Raw genomic sequence first — 11413 nt, 5'->3', positions numbered from 1 at the left:
CAGCCTGGGAGATTGTGGAGGTGGAGGCTGTACAGCAGTTACTACAGAATTATGTGCCAGGGAAATCTGTGCCTCTCCCAGCCACCTCTGAGACTGCGGTTCTAGCTTCATGGAAGTAAGCGCTGCAGAAGTCTCCAACCTAAAAATGGAGCTGGCAAGGGGGTATAAGTGATTCTTTTTAGAGAGACCTGAAACTTTGAGAGCTGCTTCTGATTCTAGTAGCCATTCTTGGTTGGAAGAACTAATTCATGTAGCTGTTATAGCCCTATCATCTACATGAATTAACAAGTTTTCCTCACTAGGTATGAGGGTGAAATGAATTCTGCACAGAGAATAGCTCCACACAGGTGCCAATTCCATCACATTATGTAAATAGCCTGTGACTAATAGACAAGCCTATGAAATGAAATAAAAGACATCAGTCAGTGCATTTGCATGGAAACCAAGCTATATGCCAAAGGAACCTTGTTTAAAAATGAATGATAGCAGACAATCTAATTCTAAGGTTGCCATTGTGGAACATTTTTAAGTGTCTTACTAGCATAGAATTGAAAGGACAGTGTTCCTTTACCTTTATGGAGCCTATGAGGTTCCACTAAGTACATCTGCAGTCCATCTGACCCTTTGTTGTGAGGTTACTCAAAGCTTTGTTATAGATTTGCTCTCCTCTCAGAATACTATTCAAAACAAAGAAGAAGAAAACCAAATGTTTATATGATGAAGCAAGCTTCATATATACCTAATAGCTTGGTTTATCACCCATCTACTGTGATGGGCCTGCAAAACGTGGGGAGATGAGATAAAAACAAAGAAAAAGGTGAGTCTGTGAATTTAAAGAACGATTTTTCTCCTGAAAGCCAAATCCTCTTTTATTTCCATTAATAAACTCCAGAAGTCCAGGTAAGAAGATGGCTATATTGTGTTGGCTGCTCTGTGCATATTGTAAAACAGCCCCTGCCACACACAGTCCGTGCATGGGGAACAGGAGGAAGTTGGGAAAGGAGGTGCAGGGCTTAGAGGACTTGCCATAGTTAGACCATGACAGTTTGCAAGTCCCAAGATAATGTTTTGGTTAAAAGATCTCTTTGTCACTGGTGATGTTTTGTAGTCTTCTTTTTACTTTGTTTTTACTCTGCCCCATAGGTCATTTCAACCTGGAAAAAGAGTCATAAATGTTTTAAAATGCCATTCATGCCCACCTGAATGCAAAGGTTTTGATGCATTTATGACAGCGTAATGGGGACATAGTGTGGCAGCTTGTGTGCGGGTTCTTTTTTGTTTTGTTGTTTTTTTAACTTCAGAGGATCCCAAATGCTGGGACAAAACTTCTGTATCATCTCTCTGAAATTCTGATACCCTTTCTGGGCAACGGACAGCACGTGCTGTTGCTAGTCTGAAGCTGTGCATCTTCATCAGGTAGAGCAGAACTGAGCACGTACTGCTGCACGTGTAACCTTTCAGTGGGGGTGGCAATCTGCATTCCTGTCTTCTAGCCACCCACCGTTCTTCCAAAGATAAGAGAGTAATAATCTGTGACACATTTATCCTTTCACAGGTGGTTAAGATTGGCCAACAGCTCAATTGTTATCAGGGTCAAAAGGACAGAAGCATAATGGCATGAACTTTGTTTCTATAGGAAAGTAGGCTAAAATCAAGATGTGCTTCGAGAGGCGTGGAGCAGAGCTTGCTAAATGAGAGCGATGGCATAAAATAACATATTGTAATTGCCTTATATGGCCACATTTCTGTAAGTATGTCGTTACCTGCCTTGCCATAATTTCTATTTCTTTCTAGAATTTCAGACACTTCTTAGAGGCAAAATTTATCTCCCTGAAAGTCAGCTCTAGTGTATTGCAGAATTGTACCTGTTGCAGTACAATTTAGTTGAATGTTAATTTACAGTTATGTCAGGGTGAAATATTCTTGTCTTGCGATTGATGCAGCTGTGATGTAACTTTAAAAAGTATAATGCAAAAATAGAACCTGACTATCATTTGCCACTTGTAGTGGATCAGGGTTGGGTAAAATAAAAGCATCTCATCTTCAAGGCTGGAATCCGTCCCAGTACTATGTGTCATTGTTAAATCCCAGGAGATTTTTATCATATGTGATAAAATATTGATAATGCAGGCAAATGTGGTATGAACATTTTGGCTTAAGCAAGAAAAATCGAAAGTATCTTTCTCCTACTTCAATATTGATGAATTAAAACACAGTAGTAGATGCTACTTTGGAAAGGAATATGTACCAACGAGGCTGCAATGCAGCGCTCAGAAGAGCTCTTTCAGTGTTTGTGCTACAGGTAAAATTTCCTGAGCTGCTGAAGGGAAACTTCCACTCTGACAAATTGCACAGATTATTCAACATATCTGCAAAATGTCTAAGAAAACGGTATTCCAAACACATTCATTGTATTTGAGTACAAATCATAAAGTACCATAGTAAAAAGTTGCTCTGCCCTTGAGGCGTAAATTCACTTGAAACTTCCCTGTTTTATGATTCTGTCCTTCTCCACCAAAAAGTATGCCAGCACCATGAGCTTTGAGAAGGTCCTCTAGCTGTTTGTAAGTCCTCCTCTCTTCTGGAAACAAGCAAATATCTAATTTTTCACTGATCTCTGTTTATCTAATAAGTGAGCATGTGAAATGCTAAACCAGTTTCCAGAACTGTTTGCATGAGAAGTGTCCTATCGAGATTATAGGCAGTAAAATTTACCAGCTGGGCAACATAGCAGTTTTATACAGGGTAATATTTATTTGTCAGTAGATGGGAGGAATCAAAGTATTTAAACAACACACAGCAACGGCACTGCTTTTGTCCACGTATGTAATTACAGTCAATAATCAACTGAGCGCTCTGTTCAATGGAATAATTTTCACAATGAATGCCATTTTCCAAGTATCTAACTCTAGTTATAAGTGCTTACAGTTAAGCCAGTCAACCATAAAATACAAATACATGTAAGGATATATTAATTTACAAGGATGTTTATAAATATATTGGTCTGATCTACATGACTGAACCACTTGAACAAAGCTCTGATGCAGGTCTTTAAAAAAAACATCACTGTTAAGACTTTGTTTGTACATTTGGATAGCATTCTGGAGTTCAGGTTCCCCCTCTAGCTTTCTGTAATTAATTCCATTTTTCTGCTCCCCTGAGGAAGCTCACAGTCCTTCATCTGGTTGCACCAAGTAACAACAGTCTGGTGAGTAAGGCTGTTAAAATTTTGTCTACTTGCTATACCAATAAAATAAGGGAAGATAAAGTTATCAGCATCACCTAACACAGGGCAACATTTGTCAGTTGAATATTATGACTTGAGCAATCTTTAAATACTGCATATTGCACAGTTCCATACATCACCATCACACACCACAATGGAGTCCATAATGCTTATGTATTTAAAGTAAGCAACTGATCTTTGTCTGTTCCTATTCCTATCAAAGTCAATTCACTCTTATTGACTTGTCTGGAAATTAGATATCAGACTGCATATAAAGCCAGTGGATGTAATGAGAGAACATGCAGCATGAAGGGCTATGTCTTCAAGACAGTGATGATACTCTGTTTGGTTAGGAATGATTTTTAAAAGTGCAGCATTAAGAAAAGAGATACTTGATAACTGAATGCTCAGAACAGAAATGGAGCATCAGCACTTGAGTCAAATGAAAGTGTTAGGAAGAAATGACAAGAAGAAATCAACGCACAAGTATTATTATTCACATTAGATTCTGAAGCAGTCTCACTGCTCAGAGAGCTTCCACCTGGTAACGAAGAACCCTCTTATGCCAAGATCCAGACTGGAAAAACTGATTGCTTAACTCTGATGGGGATGTCAGGAGTAGGCAACTGGTGTTACAAAAAGCAATAGCAACCCTTTTTTTTTTTTTTCCCCCAGCTGTTTAATGCCACAGAAACAAACTGCCCAAGCACTTGTAGGGAGAGACAGTAAAGGGAGACCATCCATCAGCATCCCTGGCCTTCTCATAAGGTCACAAGAGTTTCTACTGGCCTACTGGTTCATTTTGTGGCTGTATTTAAACCACTTGGGGCCTGATACTAAAACCACCTTTGCTGTAAAACTAAGCACACTTGGGCATCCCTATGGGGTGGGAATACTGGTGTGGGAGCCACTTAGGCCAAGTTCACACATGGGAGTCTCAGCTGGCCCTGATTCAAACACTAGATACTGTCTGAGATGTTTGCCATGATGAGAACTGAGAGTAATCTGAACTATCATGTCTAATATTAATAAATTAGAGTATATTGTGAATGTCATGGGCTTGTAAATTGCTTTAAGCATGGGCCCTGAAGCTGTAAACAGTGTGCTTAAATATGAGGGATATGGTGGTATAGATTTGTGTTCCAGACTTAGAGAAATGCAGCTGATAAGCCAGCCTCTAGCAGGTATATCACAGTAATTTGTTAAAATGCTCTGTTCAGTGAATGATCTTCTGACAATATTAGATGGCTTTCTGTATGGGTATTGGAATCTCCAAGAAAAGTGAAAATCCTGGATCAGATTTGCTCTCAGTTAAGCAAGTGAAATGGAGATAATTAATCACTTTATTACCCTGGAGTCTCACCGATGGAACAGAGAAGCAACTCCATCACCTCCCCTTCACCAAAGCATGTACCAGCCACTCTGATTATGCACGGTATGACAGCAGAACTGTTGACTGTAAGTTACTGCTTTCTACTTGGTTAAATGCCTGTTGCACTGGTCAAGCAGATGGCGTGTATAAGCAATAAAGGGAGCCCAGTGACTGAGGGTTGGAGTTAATGGAAATAATTAATACTAAGATACTCTCAACAGTTGGATCATTAGCCCTTATTAGGTATTTATCTGTCTTTTGGGTTTTTTTCTATGATGAACAAGGCAGGTGTTTAAGTTATCGTTCATGCACTCTACTTCACATGCGTGATATTTGATCTAATTAGAAAAAAATACTAAATTGTGCCAAAACTAGTCCATACCTCTCACTCAAATACTTGATTACCATGTCACTAATTCTGCCATTCTAGCTCTTGTGAGTAGTGCTGCCCTTATGAATTCAATGGGATCAGGCCCTAATAGATTTCAATGAAGTCATCTTGCTCAGCGTGAATCAGGAAGCACTTCACAATCCAGTATATCGGCAAGAGCTTGTGACGTTCTTCTCCCAGAGCTCCTCTGATGAGTGGAGCAATGCAGGCAGTTTGTGCTAATGCTGTAGCAACAGAACAAGAGAATGATGGCCTGATGGAATCCTTAAGAACTGTATGGCTATAGAAGATGATGGTCCCTGTCCAAGAGAATTTATAGCCTTAAGGTAAGTTTCATCACAGCTGAATCATCAAGGAGCTGATTGTAATCTGAATGTTAATTCTTTTTGCTTAAGTGGGTCATCGGTAAATTGCTGAAGTTAGAGAATAAATTACAAGGAATTTTATGTACCAGTGTTAAAAGAAGGGTGATTTTTGGAAGTAAAAAAAAAAAAAGAAAGGGCTTTAGCAATACAGGCGATTAATTGTATTTAAGTTGAACAAGAGAAAGCATGGTGAGTTGCTGGACTAAAGTGTTCTAAGTATTGTATTTAAACAGCCCAATATTAACTGATTATTTATATTGGCACTGTAGCATGGATGGAGAATATGTTTGGTTATTTTTTTATGGCCAAACTGGAAAATGTTTTTTAAAATTTTTTAGTTTGAGAAAAGTTGTGTTCAGTGTTACACCTTTAGGCTTCTATGCACTCTGTCACAAAAGAAACTATTTTCAAACACAGTCTAACAGAAATGAACACATCCGCCTCAAGTGTGGCCTCTTGCTAGTGCAGAAATGTGGGGAAAGATATTTCTGAAATTAAAATGCAAACCTAATTTTCTACTCAAAGAGGAACTTATAACCTGGATAAGTAGCTAAAGCAAAATTTACTCTGAATTCATAGTGTGTTTGTTCGATAATGGAGAATCTAAAAGGTCTGTTTTAAGGACCAGTAATGATGGTAACAGAAAAAGCAATGATCTCTACTGGTGGTTTGGAGTACGATACAATGCTTTTAGGATAAATGCTAAGTATGTATTTCGTCTTGAACAGCATAAATCTGAGTGGAATTTTCAGCACATCAAATGGTGCCTGTATTAGTGCTCATTTAAACAACAACAACAAACCCCAAAGAAATTCCCACTCTAGCCTTTTCCCTTATTAAAATACAATTTCTAGGCTGAACTGGTACTAAACCAAAGCAAACTGCATGCTGGGGCTGAAAGGAAGGTGGTGGAGGCTTAGGATAACTTAAAGGGCCTTCCTTGCAGTATGAACTGCCTATAAACTGTTGTGCAGATTAACCAGAGGTGGGAACAATGTAGTACTGGAAAATTAAAAGGCCAGAAAACTGTCTGTGAAAAGGCTGATGAAGTTAGGAATGCCATAGTATTTGTGGTTTAAGTGGGTGAAGCCAGGTGTTTAGGAAGGACAACTGCATCAGTGGCTGAAATGGAAGTATTTTTATTGGTGCTAAGGTAGTATGCCAGTGACTTGGAAACTGTGGATTAAAAAAGTAAGATGTTAATATTGTTTATAATTCATTATTATTGATATTTAGGACTCTTGGAAGCAGTTTATTAGCATTAATACTATCATGAGGTACCTGTTAAGAGTATGCCTATGGGAGCATACTCCTGTTTTTGCTGAGCTAAATGGCAAAGACTTCCTCTAAACTCAGCAGTAACATGATCAAGACCTACAGAAAGAGATCATCTGCAACAAAATAGAAAATTTTGGAAACTGCCATTGGATTATTTTAGATATCCACAGGGGTATTATTTAATTTCAAAGATCCCTTAGATGCATCAGTTTGCAGATTTGAAAGGGCAATATTTTCATACTCCTCTTGTGATGCTGAGCATCTGCAGTGGTGAACTAATACTATCAAATCCTTCTGAAAATTCTTGTTGAGAAATCCATAAAAGATGGGATTGATACATGTTGAGATCATGGCCACAAGGTGGCATATTGTAAATGCCAGATTATGATTGCAGCTCATTAGTGCCTCATAGTTCCAGTCAAAAATAACATTGAATATATTGAGAGGCAACCAGCAAGCTGCAAAAGTCACAACAATTGATATCAATATGATGTTAATCCTTTTGTTTTCACTTAGTCTGCTCTCATTCTCTCTCATTCTGTCTGTTTTACCATGTCTCCTTCGAAGACATACGGATATCCTGAGATAGCAGATAAAAATAAACCCCAGTGGGAAGCAGTACTGGAAAACCAGCAGACTAGTGGTAAAGATCAGTCGTTCTGTAACAGATGGCCATGCTTCGATGCAAGCAACCTTGTTCTTGTAGAAATCACTATGGAAAGACAGATGTTTGAAGGGTTCATCAGTTAATTGGTGAAAGATTAAAAAAGGAATGGATATTATGAGGGAAAAGCCCCAGATGAAAAGAATTCCCCAGTAAGCATGTGAAATATTAGGCTTCCAGCCACGTGGGTTCACAATTAACTGGTATCTCTCAATAGCAATCAGTACAAGTGAGAAAATGGAGACTGTGACAGATATACTTTGTATGAAAGAACTTATTTTACACATAGCTTCCCCAAATATCCAGTAGTCCATTAAGGTATATGCAACCGTGACAGGAATACACATGATACAGATCAAGACATCTGATAGAGAGAGGTTGGCAATCAAAACATTAGTAACATTTTGAGCTTCTTTCTGTCTCTTTATTATAATAATCAGGCAAAGATTTCCAAAAAGCCCCACTATTGTAACTAATGTGTAGGCTGTAATAAGCAAGAATTCTGCAAGGAAGGAAGATTGGCATGTATCAAAGTTCAAAAACTGAGAATAGCTAATGTTAGAGAGAGTTTGATTAGACAGACTCTCACTGGGATGCTGAATGGCTTTATCCATTGTGAAGCATCTCCCAACCGATGGACAAAACCTAGTATTATTTAGAATATACCTTGTATAGAGCTTTCCAAGGCAATGATTGCTATGAGTCTATCATTGTAGTTGGTGTCCTTGAAGTTTTGAGCAAGTCTAATATAATTAATTCCAGCACTGGAAAAGCCAGTGGTTGAGTATTAGTGGTTTTGTGTATATATATATATATATGGGTGGAGGTTGATGCTACCTTTCTGAGGTTCTGCACTGACAGTGTTACAGACCTGTAGCTGATTGTGATGTATAAGAAACAGCAGTGATAGCTCTGATTAAACTTGTATGAACATTTTCGTACAAATCCTCTTTTACCAACTGTGGATAAACTTTGCTTTTCAAAATAAAATATTTTAAGATCTGTCTCAGCCAAAGATTTAGCAAGGTTAAGGAATTCCAATGAGGATAATCTGTTGCTTTTTTATTATCAAAAAAGAAGAACAGGGTCCTGCCATCACATTGCTAGCTTAGACATCGCACTTAGATTTTCTCTAGAACTACAAAGCAATGTGAGCTAATACACCAAATTCTTCTGGCTTAAGCAAAATTATGTGTGCTTGAGCTTAAGTGATATTCAACACCTCTATGAATGACATCTTTAAGATAGTTTCCTGTTCTGCTTATATATTAAAGATAGAATGTCCTTTTTCCGCAATCTAATCTGAGAAAAATGTAAACCAAAGATCACATCGTAGCGATACACACAATTATTTCCATATCAGTAATTGCCAAAGGTTGTCTCATTTCCCTACACACTGTCCACTGTTGTACAAGTTTGACAAATGACACCCCCCAAATTTTCTGTGGTTAAGTGCAACATGTACTCAAGAGACACAGAGTTGATTGTTCTTTCAGTTCTAACTTAAACTGGTGTCAAGCAAAAATTTGATATTAGTACAATTCTGTTATAAAACTAATACTAATGGGAAGAATTAGGTTCAGCAGAAGATCTTGATGGGTTTGAATTTATCACCGAGTTAAAAAGTTAATCTTAAATCAAAGGCTCACCAACTTTCTGGCCAGAAAGAGGTTGTTTCCAACCTGGGGAAGGAAAAAAGAGGGATGTAAAGAGTTACTTTTAAAACTGAAAGATGGATAAGTATGTTCTATACGTATACCTTTCAAAACTCAACTCTAACTCACCTTAATTCTTTTTTGAAGTAGGAACTATTGGAAAACTAGCTGGAAGGAGGTCATTCTTCACCCCTAGTAATAAATACCATAGTGTTGAGAGCCTGTGGAGAAAGGAGGATGAAGAAGCAGTGGAAAGTTAAAAAGGATGCACAAAAAGAAGAAGGGATAAGTGGATGTTTCATTATTACTAGAAATAATCTGTTTATGTGTAGAAGATTTGTCAACCTTTTCATAGAAATCATTGCCATTATTTAATCACTAAGGAATAAAAAATGTTTGGTTGCTTGCATAAGGGTTAACCTGAGGACTATGATTCTGTAACTGTTTGCCCCCAGGCACTCAAAGAATATTCCAGCTAGAGTTATATCCTGGACTGCTTTATCCTGATACTTCTGCTTGGCATTAGCTTGGGTGCTTCAATTTAAGGTTCTAAAAAAACTCCCCCAAACCCAACACAATCACCTTTGGAGCATCTATTACCACTCTCATTCTGATTAAAACACACTTTTTAACTAGTGCGGTCATGTTGGAGCAAGAAGCAGCTGTAGATTTATGTGACTACATGTGGGCCTCCTGTTCCAAATATGACTTAATTTGTGGTCAGGGGCTAACATTAAGCACTGTAGTCTCCCTAAATAACCCACCTGGCTTGGTTACAGCTATATTGAGGGAATGGCATAGAAACCTGGACAATCATGCTGCAAAAGCTATTGAAGTCTAGTGGCTCAGATAGACTTTGTAGTCCCTCGCAGGTGTCCCCACTCCAGTAGGGCAGGAACAAGAGCTATGTACCTAACTCTGTGTGCACCAGCTTGCAAAAACTCTTCTCCTAATGAGTCCAGGAGAAATAAAAGGGATTCTGAAGACAGCACAGTCACACCCTGCAGAAACCGATGATGTGGCTGAGCAACAGCACCTTCAGGCAACATATTTCTTGGAATGCGCTATAAATCACTTTTCCCTGGAGCAGACTAATTGCCTGGCTGGATTTATCACATGGAAGGATGCATGTCCTGGAAGGACAAGAGGCCAAATGTTACCCTGATGACCTTTACTGCCACTTGAGATGTGTAAAGGTCTGAAGTCTGGCTGCTTTATCCCAAGCGTGATCTTTCTCTTCGCACTGCTTGTGGTACTCACCTGACTGGCGCAGATCTGAGCCCTGCCCTTTATGAGAAAAGATCAGGTGTTAGCAGGGGAGCTGGCTTAGAAGCAAGATACCTTCAAAGACAAGCTCTGTTCTTCCCTGCTTTTTATGTGAGCAGGAGAAGCTGTGGGGACTCAAAGGGCATGAGGCTGAGCCAGGTTTGTAATATTTTATGCACTATTTGCTATGCTTGCTTATTTATCCATGGTTGCACAACATGGTTTGATAGCGAGTGCTGCATGTCCTCTCCCAAGAATTCAGTGTGGGTGGTAGGGCTTCTTTGGCACTTTCTACCATTAAGGGAAAGTCCCTGTACTGACCTTCTGATCAGTTCACTCACTACATTAGCTTTAGGCATGCTGATCATCTACATTGTCCTTTTTTCAGAAAAAAGATTAATTTCTTTTCACTGTTTGGTTTGTACTGTGAGTTAAAAAGTGTAGTCTTTAGCACATGTCATACTGCAAGGCAATTTAAATATTTCCTTGGCAATAAAACAATTACACCTGCCTCATTTAAACATGTGCAATATTCATAGCATTAGAAAAATAAGTTACACTAGTACTTACTGCAGCATGCTGAACTCTATTGTAATACATACTGGCATTTTTTTAAGCTAATAAATATTAGTGGAATCAGCATCCTTGAGCTGCAACTACAGCTGATATCAGAATTGGATTGAGGTGTTTAATAAGAGAACTAATTACTTCATTCCCCAGTCCATGCATTTTGAACAAGATTCTCTACCACAATGAGAGTTACAGAGAGAAACACTATAAGAAATGATGATCCACTTAGCCTAGTTGTTTCATTCCTCTAGGTGCAGAAACATTACTGAAACATGCATAAACAAAATAAAGTTAAAAGCATAGTAGAAAATAAAATGAGCTTTTAAAAGGCTTTCTTTCCTAATTATTTTCTTACCTATGTTAAAGATGCATAGTCCCATCCCTCCAAAGTGACCAGTAAATGTTTTGGTTGCCAACATCGTCTGTTTATTAAGTTCCAAAGTATTGCATAGATGAAATCTGGAAGATACTTTCCATTCAATTTTAAATATAGGATGTACAGAATACAAAAATCCTTTAAAAGATATATTTCAGTATTTGCCACAGTTTTATGGATTTTCTGACTTCTTACCTGATGAAAAATTCAAGTCATATCCACACTGCCCTTAACAACTTTTCTTTGCCCT

General features: G+C 38.3%; 1 protein-coding gene across 1 annotated transcript; it reads right to left on the bottom strand.

Annotated features, from left to right (window-relative positions):
- Positions 1-6788: 6788 nt before the first annotated feature.
- On the bottom strand, positions 6789-7910 carry LOC104838874 (neuropeptide Y receptor type 6-like). The gene has a single exon (XM_010578885.1). The coding sequence runs from the start codon at positions 7908-7910 to the stop codon at positions 6789-6791; it is 1122 nt and encodes a 373-aa protein (XP_010577187.1).
- Positions 7911-11413: the final 3503 nt, after the last annotated feature.

Source organism: Haliaeetus leucocephalus, unplaced genomic scaffold, assembly GCF_000737465.1.
Source record: "Haliaeetus leucocephalus isolate CR32 unplaced genomic scaffold, Haliaeetus_leucocephalus-4.0 Scaffold656, whole genome shotgun sequence".
Taxonomy (NCBI): Eukaryota; Metazoa; Chordata; class Aves; order Accipitriformes; family Accipitridae; genus Haliaeetus; species Haliaeetus leucocephalus.
Note: the sequence above shows the minus strand (reverse complement) of the source record. Positions and strands in the feature narration are given on the sequence as shown.

Coding starts and splice junctions, on each gene's coding strand:
- LOC104838874 (XM_010578885.1), bottom strand. CDS start 7,910: ATGGATAAAGCCATTCAGCATCCCAGTGAGAGTCTGTCTAATCAAACT.